The 15,249-nt window shown below is 51.6% G+C and overlaps 1 protein-coding gene across 2 annotated transcripts in view; it reads left to right on the forward strand.

The window, feature by feature from the left end:
• CNNM4 (cyclin and CBS domain divalent metal cation transport mediator 4) overlaps positions 1-11,508 on the forward strand; it is a 38,051-nt gene extending 26,543 nt beyond the window's left edge. Inside the window, exons 2-8 of one of the 2 annotated variants that reach the window (XM_063077905.1) lie at positions 1,019-1,162; positions 1,479-1,613; positions 2,590-2,759; positions 3,269-3,365; positions 4,913-4,975; positions 8,547-8,728; positions 8,980-11,508. In XM_063077905.1, coding sequence (XP_062933975.1) covers positions 1,019-1,162; positions 1,479-1,613; positions 2,590-2,759; positions 3,269-3,365; positions 4,913-4,975; positions 8,547-8,728; positions 8,980-9,177 — 989 coding nt within the window. In that variant the 3' untranslated portion in view covers positions 9,178-11,508. The remainder of the gene's footprint in view (positions 1-1,018; positions 1,163-1,478; positions 1,614-2,589; positions 2,760-3,268; positions 3,366-4,912; positions 4,976-8,546; positions 8,729-8,979) is intronic. The other variant, XM_063077906.1, reaches the window with a different exon arrangement.
• The last annotated feature ends 3,741 nt before the right edge of the window (positions 11,509-15,249 follow it).

Genomic DNA, 15,249 nt, shown 5'->3' on the forward strand with positions numbered 1-15,249 from the left:
AGAGGGCCCGGAAACCCTGCCACCCTGCAAAGCTTCTGTGGAGGGTCCCGGCCCACCTGCCTGCCACCTAACCTTTTCTTGCTTTAGGTGGAAGCGTGGCCTCTCTCTAATTATAGTCTCTGCCCAGCCTAATTACAGTGGGCTAATTTGTTAATAGCTTTGGGAACTGAGAGCCTTTGCTCCGGGCAGTATCGCAGCCCCTGGGTGCACGCAGGTGTGCCAAGGAGAGCTGTGTGAAGGAATGTGGGGGACATGGAGCCCCATGTCTGGCTGGCACACGTGTCCCCAACCAGGGCTCCCTGGGCTCCCGTCAGTGTGCGTCTCTCCCCTCCCTGAGAGTCCTTGTCAGTGTGAGTCTTTCCCCTCCCTGAGGCAGGGCCTTGTCATTTTTATCTTATTTTAACAGGTGGTCCTTAATGAAATGCCTTTAAAAAATATTTTTGGTTTTTCTTTTTGTAAAAACAATATCTGTTTGCAGTAAAAACATCAATCCAAGTCCTTTTTCTTCAAAGGTGTTTTAATTTTCGTTTTCATGGTCGTGTGCGCCCCAGTGTTGCCTAGGTGACAGACACATGACCACCTGAGGCCAGCAGACTGAGCCTCTTCAAACCCACTACATTTGCTCTCAGGCCGAAGCGGTCTGGTCTGAGTTTGCATGCCAGGTTGCTAAGCAGTAGCCTTGTCCCAGAGCAGCCTGTAGGTATAACTCAGAGACCAGCATTTCAACAGTGTGTCTTCCTGGAAGGGCAGATTCTGTTATATCTCCCTTGTCTGCATCAAAAGACTCCAGAGAAAACAGCAAAAGATAAAAAACAAACAAAAAGACCCATAAAAGACTCCAGAGATGAAGAGGAAATAGGTAGAGCAAAGCTTCAAGTAAAGAAAATAAGGAAAAGGGGAAAAAGACCACAACAGCCCACCTCAATGACTCACGACCCTCACAGCGTTCACATTTCTGTGGAGGGAGTCTCATGACTGGCCTTGTGCCCTCGTCTGACTCATTGTGTTGTCCCCACAGGGAAGTCCCACCTGGCCATCGTGCAGAAGGTGAACAATGAGGGCGAGGGCGACCCCTTCTACGAGGTCCTGGGCCTGGTCACGCTGGAGGATGTCATTGAGGAGATCATCAAGTCCGAGATCCTGGACGAGTCGGACCTGTACAGTGAGTGCAACCCTCTCCATGGCCCCAGATTCCCTTTCCTGCTTGGATCTGAAACCTGGTGACTGTGGGCGGAAAGGCCAGTATGAAGGGACAAGGGAGGGCCCAGGAAGCAGGTGCCCTGTGCTGCCAGAGGGAAGAGGCCCCCTTCCTGCCTCCCAGCCTTTGTGCTTGGTGTGGGCCCGGGGACTCTGCCTACCCAGAGCCTGATGCTCCTGCATGCGATGAAGGTCCCGGGAGCAGGAGCCAGGGCGGGCTCCAGACTGTTCCCAAGTCCTCAGGGGATAGCGTGCTCAGTTCCACATTCTTTCTCCTGCAGCTGACAACCGAAGCCGGAAACGGGTGTCTGAGAAGAGCAAGCGCGACTTCTCAGCCTTCAAGGATGCTGACAATGAACTCAAAGTGAAAATTTCACCTCAGCTGCTTCTGGCTGCTCACCGCTTCCTGGCCACGGGTGAGAGCATGGGGAGGACCTTCCCGTGCTGGTGTAAAGACAATCACGGAGGGAGAGATCCTGGGCCTCTGGCTTCTAACCCCCAGGGGATGAGGGCTGCAGTGGGTGCAGGGACATCACAGCTGCCCCTGGAAGGGGACAGGTGTCTCCTCCATCCCTGGGGCTCCCCCTGCAATTTGTCCTCTGTGAACGGTGCCACTGCATACTTCTAGGGAGTGTCCGAGTTAGTTTTGAAAATAACCACTGGGGTGGGCTTCTGGCTCGCCAGGCCCATGGGGGCTTGGGGAGGAGGAAGGAGAAGGGGTCCTTCGTGGCCCTCGCCCGTCGCCCGCTCTGAGGAGCCTGGTCCTGCTCTGCTGCATCTCTTCTGCCTCCCCTCTGCCCGTGAGTGCTGGTTCCTGCAGGAACTGACCTCTAGATCAGTGATGTTTCTCTCTTCTTCCCCATGATTCAAAGCTCCCTTGGGGACCTGGGTGACAGATTAGAAAATTACCTGCATACTCTGTTCCCTTCCCCCCAATCCAACTTCCTTCTCAACCCTCACTTGCTAAAGGCGCAATAATTCCTTTTTCTTTATTTTTCTTGCTGGGATATTGATGTTGATAACAACAATAATTATAGTAACATTCATTAAGCACTTTCCACCTCCCAAGAATGTGTCTAAGTGCTTTACATGTGCTATCCCACCTACCAAACCACCCTGCGAAGTTTCTATTTCCATTTTACAGATGAGGAAACAGACACAGGTTAAGTAATTTGCCCAAGGTCATGCACTGTGAGCGTAGGGGCTACCATTCAGGCCTGTGCAGGCAGGCGGTCTCTGGCTGGTCAGAAGCCAAGTGCGCTCGCTTCTCAGGGAGGTGCAGACCCCAAGGGAGGGAGCCGTCTGAGCACAGAGTGGCCCCTGCAGTTCAGATGGATTCACAGCAGTGACTGAGCTCCAGGCCCATGTGGAGTCTCCTCTCTCTCCCTGCAGAGGTCTCCCAGTTTAGCCCCTCCCTGATATCAGAGAAAATCTTGCTGCGGCTGCTCAAATACCCAGATGTCATCCAGGAACTCAAGTTTGACGAGCACAACAAGTACTATGTCCGCCATTACCTGTACACCCGAAATAAGCCAGCCGACTACTTCATCCTCATCCTGCAGGTGAGCGCCTCTTGGCCTGGCCCGCCGCCCGCCTGTGCCCACTCTCCCCATCTGCCCACACGCCGGGGTGCGTGCCCCTGGCTGCCCGTCCTCCTGTGCCCACTCTCCCCATCTGCCCACACGCCTGGGCGCATGCACCTGGCTGCCCGTCCTCCTGTGCCCGCTCTCCCCATCTGCCCACACGCCGGGGCACATGCTCCTGGCTGCCCGTCCTCCTGTGCCCGCTCTCCCCATCTGCCCACACGCCGGGGCGCATGCACCTGGCTGCCCGTCCTCCTGTGCCCGCTCTCCCCATCTGCCCACACGCTGGGGCACATGCTCCTGGCTGCCTGTCCTCTCCCTGGGAGGTCGCCCTTGAGCCCGCAGGTCAGGGCCCTGAGCCCATCACGGCTCCTCAGCCCCTGTCTCACTTGCTTCTCATTGCCCCCTCCTGCCTCGTCCTTTGCGTTGTCCCCTCCAGCTGGGTTTTCCTCCTCACCGCCTGTAACCTTGGCCCTGTGTTCTTTCAGGGGAAGGTGGAGGTGGAGGCAGGGAAGGAGAACATGAAGTTTGAGACGGGCGCCTTTTCCTACTATGGGACCATGGCCCTGACTGCAGTGCCCTCTGGTGAGTCGTCGGCTGGGTGTGCAGTGCCCTCCAGCACACCTGAGCCGGGAGACACCAACTGACCCTGGAACTGAGGGCAGCACAGATGGCTCTGAGCCAGGTGGCTCAGGGGAGAGGGGGCTGGTGTGTGGCTGGAGCTGCCAGGGCCTGGAGGAACTGAGTGACCTGCCCCTTTGGATGGGGCTGGGGATGAGGAAGGGGTAGGTGAGAAAGGGATTTTGAGCAAAGGCTTGGAGGCAGCTGAGGGCGTGTGATGAGATGGCGAGGAAACCAGCCTGCCGCAGGGAAGAGGACTGTGGACAGGAAGGGATGAGTCGTGGAGCTCCAGAAAGTCGATGGCGTTTGACTGTGATAAGAAGCAGGAGCAGTTAATGGCCTTTGAGCGGGGGGAGCATGATGAGAACGGAATGGACCAAGAGGGCAAGCTGGCCCAGGTGGCCGTCCGTGACCATAACAGCAGGTGTAGGAGCCAGTAGAGGGGCTGTGGGACCCTGGTCGTGACAACTGGGATGGGGAATCCAGGGTGTCCGGCATGCCCATGGTTGGGAACCAGGCCAGGGCCTGTTTGCCAGGGCCAGTTGCAGATGGGTTTGGCTTTTCAGGGGGTTCAGCCCCTGCCTCTTGGTTAAGGGCTGGTTCTGATGGAACAGAGAGACCTGGGAGCAGACAATGGAGGAACTGGGCGCCCTCCAAGAAGTATTACACGTGCAGTGTTGGTGGTACCACGGTGAGCACAGCTGCCCTCCAGGAGGTGTTACATGTGCCCTCTCGGTCTGGGTGGCTCAGGCTTCCCTTGCCAGAGAGGCCTTGTGGCTGGGGTGGGAGCCCCGTAGGTGGGGCCCGAGTGTTGCCCAGCTCAGCTGCTCACTCCAAGTGAGCCCTCTGCCCTCGGAATGTTGCCACAGGGTGCAGAGTGATAGTTCACTTTGGTGCAGGAAATAGGCCATGCCAGTGGGTTGGTACTACACCTGCTGGAGAACCCCTATGCTGTGCCTGACACTGTCTTTTGACAAAAAGGACCCTGTTTGGGGGGCCAGGGCACCCATGAATATTGATGCTCAGCTCAGTTCATTCACTGCATCCTCCACCCTTCACCAAGCTGAGCCCAGGTGTCGTGCGCTCCTGGGATGGGCTGGGGAGGACTTGCCTGCCCCTCCTGAGAGCACCACTGGTCTGTCTAGCTTGGGGAAATCTTGTTCAGAAGGGCATGCAGGCATGGGAGACTTCCCGCAGGTGCTCTTACTCTGCAGCCATGCCTCAGAGGCCTGGTCACAGTCCTGGCTCTGTTCCTCAACCTATTGGCCCTCAGTTCCCACTTGGAGTGGCTGGAAGTGGGGAGAGGACTCTGGGCACACTCGATGCGCTTCTGACCTTCTCAGCACAGGGCTTGTTGGTCTGTCCATCAGAGCCATGTCCCTTTCTGCACCATGCCCCCTCTGCCCGAGGTAGCCTGGCCCCCCGAGGCTTACCTCTCTGTCCTGTTCTTGTGGCTCTGTATCCTGCCTCCTGACCCTGCCCATCTCTGACCTTCTCCTCTTTCACTCCAGTGCCTTCAACCCAGGTCGGGTGTCCGCCTGGCAAGCGGAACTCCCTGCTCTCGTGGCTCTCAGGTAATGTGGCATGGCTGGAGAAGTTTATACTGCCACCTGTCGCCTGAGCCCGCACACCGCAGCTGCATTAACCCCTCCTCACAGGCACCTGGGGTGTCTCCCCTGGTCACACTTGTGGGCCAGCCTGACTTGTATTGGCTCTGCTTGGCCTAGGGCCCAGTTTCTAGGTGGCAGTGCTCTGATTCTGGCAGGACCTCCCCAAAGGTCCTTCAGTCCTTGATAATGCACATGTGTGTATGTGTCACACACACACTCCGCTCACAGGCCTCAGCAGAAAGACTAGTTAATCTCATCAGCTGTCTCTAAATGACTTTTGCCTTTCGGGGTTGGGGAGAGGTAGCAGCATGGTGGTTGGAAGTGCAGCCCCAGAGCCAGGCTGCAGGTTTGAATGTCACCTTCGCAGTCGCTGGCTAAGTGATGCATCTCCGTCTCGCTTCCTTCTGTGTGACATGGGAACCCAGCATGTTTCCACTTCATAGAGTGGTCAGGAGCAGTAAGTGAGAGGATTCATGTAAATGTTTAGTTAGAGCTCACTTATTATTTCTGTTTTTTTTCTATTACAACTAAAATATGGCATTCCAATCAGAAAGTATTTAGAAAAGGCCCAATGCCATATGCTGTTTCTTGCCTTCGATATGTCACATGCCTGATACCTGTCCCAGATGGTAGTGGGACAGTGTGGGCCAAGGGTATGGAGGTGCTGGTCTCATCGTCAGGTTCTGGCCTGGCCTGGTGAGCCCAGCACAGCTCAGTAGCATTACAAGCATCTCGAGCTCCTCAGGCCCCAACAGCCCTAAAAACCCATCACCTCAGTCAGTTGTTTCTAATTTTATATTTGTATGGTAGAGTTGTTTTCCTTCTTAACTGTTCCAAAGCACACTTAGCTATTTTGACCCTCTGTTTAAAGTATAAATAAATAAAAAGGTGACTTAGAAGAAGTCACTCACTGTCCCTTTCAAACCCTACCAGTGCAACCTCAGCCTCCCTCCCCTCTTCTGTACTTGCTCTAGTTTCATGGATGGCCAGGGGCTTGAGCATTTATGGTTTGTATCCTGTAGTTTTTACCTAATGCAGGAACAGGGACACTTTTCCATAGACTTCCTAGTCAGAGCACACAGTGTCCCACCAAGCAGGTGCACCTTTGCTTGTTAATTCTCCACTTTATGCATATGCCTGGGGGTCTTTATCATAAATGACACAACAATGTAAACCTCCTTATCCAAAAAACTTTTTCTGTGTTGAAGATTATGTCCTTCGGATATTCTTTCAGAAACAGAACTACCAGTCAAAAACTCCTAGTTTTTTTATCTTTATTGTTCTGTTTTAATCATAAAAGTAACATATCTGGAAAATTGGGAAACCAGAAAATAGTCATGAGAAAATTAAGATGCACCATAATTTCATTACTCAGAGACAAACAATATTTTGGTGTATTTCTTTCTAAGACCTCTATTTTTAATAGGTCAGGTCACTAATTTGTGTTGGTTTTAAATTCAGTTGCTGTTTCTAGGGTGTTAGTAAGCATTAATTAAAAGCATTCTATCATTCAAAAAATTAATGTGAAATATTAAGTAATACCCCTAGTATTCCTGGGTTTTTTTTCCCTAGAACTTAATCAGAGGCATCACTTAAGTGAGATACGTGCACGTGACCCTCTAATGATCCTCTAACTACATCCCGTTCCTGGGTCGGGGTACCACTACCCAATCCTAGAATAACCAGACTGCTTTATAATGGAAAATGAAAACTTCACAAGCATGGAGATAGACTACGAGTATCACTCAGTTCAGTCTCACTGCGATAAAAGCTGTATTGGTCACTGAGTCGCTGGATTTGGTATGTTTGCACTCTTCACTGGGCTATTTGCTAGAATAGCTAACTTAGTGGCTAGTAACTTGGCAGTTAACTAAGCAAATCAGCTTAGTCCCCTTCCTGTTTGTTTAAAACAAGCCCACATGCCTTCACAACTAACTTCCGCGTGCATTTCATTGTTTTCCCCGTGTTCTCAAAAATAAGAGCGAATGATGTGCTATATTACACATGCAGCTCCTTTTTCAGAGTAAGGAGCCGGCGCCTTTCTCATTCAAGGTTGTCACTGCACTTTCCTGGGGAGGTAGGCCCGTGCGTCCTCTAGTGGCGGAAAGAGTCAGCACCGCCTTCACCCCAGGCTCTGCCTTGTGAGGGGGGACCATGTGGGGAGCCTGGAGCATGGGGCCTCTGGGTTCCTGTATGAGGGCCCTGATGCCCCCTCTCTCTGCCAGGCTGGCTGGGGTGCAGACAGAAGTGGGTAGGTCTGTGCTCCACTTTGAGCTGCTCACGTGCAGAACACACTTTTGCAACCATCAGAGCACTGAAAGATGTGACAGGGTGTCATGTGTGCGGGCTGTGCATGTATTCGTGTGAGAGAGTGCCAACTGTGTGTTCTTCCTTTTAATAAGTATTTTTTTAATTAAAAAGTATGGACTGGCTGGTTAGCTAAACTGGTTAGAGTGTGGTGCTGATAGCACCAAGGTCAAGGTTTCGGATCCCTGTATTGGCCAGCCACCAAAAAAAAAAAAGTATGCAGTTTATGTCACTTGACATAAGCTTATATTGAGACAGGGACAGCAGCTTGTCTGTTGTGCTGGGATAATAATTGTGTTGCCCTTGACTGCGTAGTCATTGGGGAAACGAGGGGTTTTGAAGCTGTATTAGTCTGTTTTGTGTTGCTATAACAGAATACGTGAGAGTAGGTCATTTATAAAGAACAGAGGTTTATTTGGCTCACGATTTGGGGACAGCTGCATCTGGCATGGGCCTCAGGCTGCTTCTACTCATGGCGGAAAGCAGCAGGCACATGGTGGGTACAAGCAGATCACATGGCGAGAGGAAGTGGGGTGGTGGGCGGGGGGAGGTGCCTGGGTCTATTGAACAACCAGCTCTCGTGGGAACTAATAGATCGAGATCTCACTCACTACCCCCTCCCCCAGGGAGAACATTAATCTATTCATGCAGGCTCCACCCGCATGTCTCAAACAGCTCCCAACACTGCCACAGTGGGGATCAGAATTCCACATGAGTTTTGGGGATACAACATGTTCAAACTGTCAGAAGCCATAAACATTCTGTGTCTGTTGTTGTTATTTTCTGGTTGGTTGGTTGGTTTTAGTAAACTTTTTAATACTTGTCGCATGACACTTCTAAACAAACTAACTCATTTGCTTTGACAAGGTCAGAGCTTTCATGGTCAAGGCTTCTCCATGCTTCTCTTTATCCCTAAGAACTATGTCCTGGGCTGGCCCGTGGCTCAGTTGGGAGAGTGTGGTGCTGATAACACCAAGGCCACGGGTTCGGATCCCTATGTAGGGATGGCCGGTTAGCTCTCTTGGGAGAGCGTAGTGCTGGCAACACCAAGCCAAGGGTTAAGATCCCCTTACTGGTCATCTTTAAAAAAAAAAAAAAAAAGAACTATGTCCTGTTTCTGGGCGGGACAGCTTGTCCCTGGGCTTCCATGGGACGAGGTCAGACACAGGCTGCATGTGAGTGGGCACCAGGTTGGCTCTTGGCCTCATGGCCTCTGCTCCGCCCACAGAACGCTCCCCAGCCCACCCCACACCTCTCAGCCGCTCAGCCTCCCTCAGTAACCCAGACCGCACGGATGTCTCGGCCACAACACCCTTGGCTGGCAGCAGCAACCAGTTCGGCAGCTCCATCCTGGGCCAGTACGTGTCTGACTTCAGCGTTCGGGCGCTCATGGACCTGCAGTACATCAAGGTGAGCACGTCCCACTGCCCCCTCTGCACCCGGGGACCCTCTGCCTTTCATCCGCCCAGCCCAGCGTGGCGGGCCCAGACCCCAGCCACTCTTTTCGTTCTTCCTCCTCGCTCTGCATAAGGGTTTCCAGCTGCTCTGCCTGGTTGTGGCCTCTCTTCTTGACTCACAGCCTCCATCCTGGCCCCACTTCCCCAGGCCTGGACAGAGTCTGCCTGCCAGCCCTGCTTCCAGAGCTCCCCTTCTTCCCACAGATCACTCGGCAGCAGTACCAGAATGGGCTGCTGGCCTCACGCATGGACAACAGCCCTCAGTTTCCCACGGATGGGTGCACCGGCCGCGGGGAGAACTTGGCTGAGAAGTTGGAGCTGCCTGTGGTGGACGAGACCACCACTCTTCTCAATGAGCGCAACTCCTTGCTGCACAAAGCCTCCCACGAGAGTGCCATCTGACAGGAGGGCCTGGGGCCCCCCGCCCACCCTGCGGGGGCCTCCCCAGTGGGCCCAAGTGAAGCGAGCCTGTTAGGCCAGAAGGGATAAAGATAGACGGCCTGTCTGACTGAGTGGCCAGATGGCCCCCAGCTTGTGGGGATCTGGCTTCTGACAGGGACCTCCGCCCAGCCCTGCACTGGTGGGGCAGTGGGCCAGCGACCATGAGCAATGGCTGTTTTTTACCGAGAGAATTTCTAAACTAGGCTCATTGTTCCTCTTTTGAAATATCATTTTGGGAAGGGAAGACAGGGTTAAGGAACTTTTTTTGTTTTTCCCCAAAAAGACTTTAAAAGGGGTAGGTTTTCTAACCCTGGGAAGCAATAGCCATAATCTGCTCCCAGCCATGTCCTTCTAGCTTGTGTCCCTAACTCAGGGTGCCCATTCTTTCTCCTCTGCCTCCTCTTCCTCCAGAGGTGGGATCCCAGAGCCTGCTGGAGGAGCTTGTCATTTAGGAGGAAGACAGCTCTTCCCAGGAAGCAAAGAACCAAAAGGCATTGAGATCAGCTGCTGGGAGACATGCGCCGAGGCTTATCTGATGTTGCTGAGGCCAAGGTCTTCTGGGTACTGTGCAAGAGACAGGATAAGGCCAGCCACAGAGAGGAGCACACCTGCTCCTGTCAACTGCTGGACCTAGGAATCTCCTGGAACTCTGCCGATGGCCTCTCCTGGTGAGTCGGGACTCGGCTGAGGACGCTCCCCCCTGCCTCCCATCTTCTTGGACAATTCCCCCCTTGTAAAGGGGCTGACTCAGAGTGTTAGGCAGGGTCTTGGACCTTTATGATTGCTTACCCCTGCTCCCCAGGCCCTGCCCTCACTTTTACCAAAGGTTGCTCCCTCAGAGGGGAGGGCATCTTTATTAGAGGTGACTTGTCTGGGTCACTCCTTCCAGTTCTAGGAGTGAATCTGGTCATTGGCCTCTGCGTTGTTAACAGTCAATACCACCCATCCTCATCCCACAAGGAGAGTCAAGGCTCAGTTGTTGACCCATGAAGCTCTTCTTTCCAGACTCCCTATTTCTAATCCCAAAACCCCAGTCCCACTTGGGGGATGGAGACAAGAGGACATGTTGAAAGCCACTGAAGCAGGTTCTTTATGCTCTTTCCTCTGTGGCTGGCTGATGCTCACCTGACCTCGTTCACCCACTTGTGGAACCCCAGGAAAGGAGGATTCCACCTAAAGGCATGCAGCTGGCAGTCCCCTTTCCCCATGTCTGCGTGATCTTAGTGTGAGAGATCATGCCAGCCTTTGCTGAAGTTAGTGGTACTTTACCCCATGTGAAATCCTGCCTCAGCACCTTTTCCTTGGGGCTGAATCAGGCCCTGCTGCAGAGCTCCAGGCTTCCCACTGTGGGGGAGGCTGTGGGACCAAGGTCCACATTGACCCTTCTGTTGGGTGGAAGAGGAGCTGGGGCTCGAGGTCCAGGTGAGGGAAACACTGCAGGCCTTCTGCCTGAGTACTATTTATTCACTCCTTTCCTCAACCAGTGGAATCCTGTCACCCCAAGTGCTCTGCTCTCCAGGTGCCTAGAGAATCCTAACTCTTGGGACCAGGAAATGTCTTGCACCAAGCATGCCTGCCCCTGGCCAGACTGAGGTCTTCCCCAGTCATAAAATTTACTCCTAGAAGCCTGGAGGGAAGGTGGTAAATTAGCCTGTGGTTCTCAGCTAAAAGGAAAAAAGACACCAGACCTTTGTTCCCTGTTAGGGGAAAACCTTAGTTTTCTACTGGAGCAGCTTGCTCCTGAGTCCTCACAGGAGATGGCCAAGTTGTGCTCCTGAGAGACCTGAGTGCCAGGTGGAGCAAAATGCATTGGCCCTAACCAAGTGGTATGTGTGAAGCAAAAGGAGCAGGTGCCCGCACTTCTGCAGCTACCTCTTTGCACACACAGTTATGACCAACAGATGGTCCCTCCTCTCCCCTCCTTTCCCCATTTACAATCACTTCTTGCAGGGGGTCATAATTATTTCTAAATATTACTGGTCCGATGACTTCCTCCTCCCAGTGCAATTTTTTACTTCCTATTTCAACCTCTGGTTCCTGGGCTGAGCCATACCCTGGAACTGGCCCACCCCATCTGACTTCCCGTGTAAGGGAGACCTTTGCAAATGGCATCCGAATGGGTAGGCAAGCCACAGCTACCATAGCAAATAACTCATATTTATTTTGCATAAGATTTTAATTTGTATATTTTTGTGATTTACTTTGGCATTGTTATGAGTTTGACTCTCGGGGAGTTTTGTTTTATGACTCTTGTGTCTTTTGTCACAAAACAATGATAATATTTGCTAAACAATATATGGAATTTATTTTTGATTAGTAATAAAAACGAAATATGTACAAAGCTTGGTGAGTCTACACCTTGCCTGTTCGAGTTTTGTCATAGAGAAAAAAGTGGTTGTGGCTGGCTGTCACTCCCGACAGGGCAAGGGAAAATAAAGTATTCTGAGATGTTTAGTGAAATGCCAGCAGAAATGTAATTTACAAAATATATATAATCAAGGCAGTTGTCACAAGAATTAGAGAGCAACAGCTGCTGGTAAACATACAGGGCAATTGTGCTCAACTGCCACAGCATGAATCCCATAAAACGGATGCTGTAGGGTCTCCTGCCTGCAGATGCTGGAGGGGCATTTGGAATGAGCACATTGCCCCTCTTCCCTACCTGGGGGGCTGAAGGACAAATAGAGCTTGGCCAAAAGTATGATCATATTGTTTTATAACATACAGTTGCCTTTTTGTCTGTACTTATGGGCTGGCTGTGGTTTCAGAGTTGCAACGTCCGTCCCCTGAGAGTTTCCTCACTGCATCCACTCCCAAAGTTGGAGCTGTGCAGATCCTTTCACAGTTTGCACAAGTGCTGCAGGCTGGTGTATGCAGTCAGGTGCACTGAGGCCAGGGGCTCGAGCAAGCAGGGCTTAACTGAGTAGACAAACTGGGGAAAGGGAGGCACATGGGCAGGCAACAAAGGAAAGAGGATATCCCAGATAAAAGGAATAAAAAATGTGGAAGTTTGTGTAGAAGTGGGCAAGAGTAACTACATGCATCCGTCTGTTCCACGCGTTGAAGCCCCTGCCACGTACCAGATGCTACCAGCCCCTCAGTGAGTTTAGTGAGGAAGACTCCCCGAGGGAGATAGTCATACAAGGGACTTTTAACTTGCTGTCTATTCCGCCTGGGACACTTCTCCCAAGTTTTTGTAAGGCTCACTCCTCATTTCATTTAAACCTCTGTTCAAAACATTCTCTCCTTGGAGAAACCTTCCCTGATCACCCCATCTCAAAAGAGCATTGCCCCAATCCTTGTCTTCTTATCTTGACTTATTTTTCTCCATGGCACTTATTACGAGATATTAAAATACAGACTGGTGTATTTTCTGTTGTCCTTGCACTAGAATCATATTTCCACAAAGGTAGGAACTTTATCTTATCTCCACTATAGTCCAGGTACTGGAACAGTACCTGGTACATTGCAGGCACTCAATGCAGGAAATACTTGTTGAATGAATGAATGAGTGAATGAATCCTAAAACAAGGTTGGATGCTGTGTGGGGAGCACACTCTTATAACCTTGACCCAACCCAGTCAATACACTCCAGGAAGATCACTTAGAGTAAGTGACATTTGAGCTAAGACTTGAGAGATAAGCAGAAGTAGCTAGTGAGGTCACACTCAATAGCTATGGGTTTAAAACTCAAGAATAAATATTTAGGTATAACATAGAGACATCTTGACTTCCGGTCCCAGCATCACTCTCTCCCACAAATCAACCAATTTACAACTATAGAAAAGCAACAACAGCCAGGCTGGGGCCACTAAAACTCAGGGGAAGTGGAGAGACCTACAGAGTACATGAAGGCAGGAGAAGCCATGAGGAGAGAAAGAAAAAAACTGCTCTGTTTCGAATCCCGGACGTTTCCAGGCTGGAGCTGCTGAGCGCACAGAACGGGAACTGGCAAAAGCTGTAGCTGTGCCCTTTGGATGGAGTTGCTTGGAAGCAGCAGGAGAGAGGAGGGCCTTGGTGGCCCCCAGGCCAGCAAGACCACTAATAGTGCTCCCATGCACGCACATAGGAGCAAGGAGCCACAACAACTGAAAAAAAGGAGCCACTCAGAGGCCAGAGAGTCATTGCAAGGGACTGGAGCATGGCTCGTCCCATGAGAAGTGTTTGGAGCACTGGCAGTGGTGGAGATGGACCCACCGGGGGAACACTGGGATACAGCAAGGACAGCTGATCTGCCCCCCAATCAGCATAGGACCACTCAGAAGAGACTGGTCAGGAATATAGAACTGCAGGGGGTGCAGTTTGATGAAAAGACTCAGGCCCAGACCAGAGTTTCTACACAACCCAGGTGCACCAAGTTGCTGGAGAGCTGGAAGTACCTATAAGGTCAACCATTAAAACCTAAGCTACACAAAAAGCCTTCCCCAGGGAATCAGCAGCAAAGCAGCAATTTAGCTCAACCACAGAGCTCAAGTGCTGGTCCCCACAGGAAGTTCCCCCATTTTAGAAGTAAGCAAAGGACAACAAATTAGTTCCAGCATAGTTTAAGTGGTGGGAACAGCAAATAATCCAACACAGAACTGAAAGAAAAAACAAAGTACCCACAACCAGAGACACAGTTTGATATTTTAACTAGTAAAGGTCTCATTTCACCAAAGAACACCTAAAACACCTAGAAGGAATGGAAGTCTTCTGGGCTACCAAGCCAGAAAGGGGGGAGGGCTGGGGGCCTCAGCCATGCCTCCCGACACCTGCAACCAGTCCCGAGGGTGGGGGCCAAGGGCCTCGGCCACACACCCCCAACATACACAACCACCCCAGCGATGACCACCAAGCTACTGCTGGAAGCACCCTGGGCTCTCCCTAGCTGGGGTGGTGGGGGGCCAAGGGCCTCAGCCACACACCCCCGACACTGGCAACCAGCCCAATGACAACCACCAAGCTGCCACAGGCAGCACCCGGGCTCTCCCGAGCCGGGGCAGTGTGGGGCCAAGGGCCTCAGCCATGTCCCCAACAGGCACAACCAGCCCACTGCCGACAACTGAGCCACAGCAAGAAAGGCCCTGGGCTCCTGAGCTGGAGTGGAGGGGGCAAGGGCTTTTGCCACACCCCCCTGACATCTGCACCCAGCCCAGCAATGACCAAGCCACTGCTGGAAGCCCCCTGGTCGCCCCTGTGGGAATGAGGGAGGTGCCACAGGCCTCAATCCCACCCCTCCTCCTTCCTCCTTCTTCCACCCCATTTCCTTCCCCTTTCCCCTCTCCCCTCTCAACTGCTCCGCAACAACATCATAGAATGCAAAAAAATAATAACATTAACAAAAAAACAAAAAACAGATGTCTTGATTCAAATGACCAGTAAGGAAAATGGCTCAGGGAGGACCAACGAGGGACCTGAAGTATTTCCATTCATGCTGTGACTAAAGAGGGGTGGGGCAAGGAACTGTGCAGAGCCAGGAAGAAGCTCTGTTGTCATTCAGGTCAAAGAATGGCACAGAGCCAAGGTGAAATACTGTTGAGGTCTCTACTGTAAACAGAAACCCACTTGTGAGCAGCTTCTTCTGCCATGTACTGGATTCTTTGTATCTTTAGTTATTGACAGTTTACTTTTTAATTTTTTTTTTAAAAGATGACCAGTAAGGGTATCCTAACCCCTGACTTGGTGTTGTCAGCACCATGCTCTCCCAAGTGAGCCAACCGGCCATCCCCACATAGGGATCCGAACCCACAGCCTTGGTGTTATCAGCACCACACTCTCCCAAGTGAGCCATGGGCTGGCCCTAGTTATTGACAGTTTAAATGACCATTTGTGTTTTCCAAGTTTGATCCAATTGTTCTTCAACCCAAAGGTTTCACACACACCCCCCAATTAGTTATAGGTTGTTTTTCAAGGTAACCTGAGACCAAAGAAGTAACTTGTCAAAAGTGAGAGCCCTGTCTAAGTCCATTGGGAGTTTTTCCTGTCTTTCCTTTTGAACTGTTCTTTGCCGGTTAATGACTTTTCAGACAGATGACTCATTTCAAGCATGTCATC

This window comes from Cynocephalus volans, chromosome 14 (assembly GCF_027409185.1).
Source record: "Cynocephalus volans isolate mCynVol1 chromosome 14, mCynVol1.pri, whole genome shotgun sequence".
Classification (NCBI taxonomy): domain Eukaryota; kingdom Metazoa; phylum Chordata; class Mammalia; order Dermoptera; family Cynocephalidae; genus Cynocephalus; species Cynocephalus volans.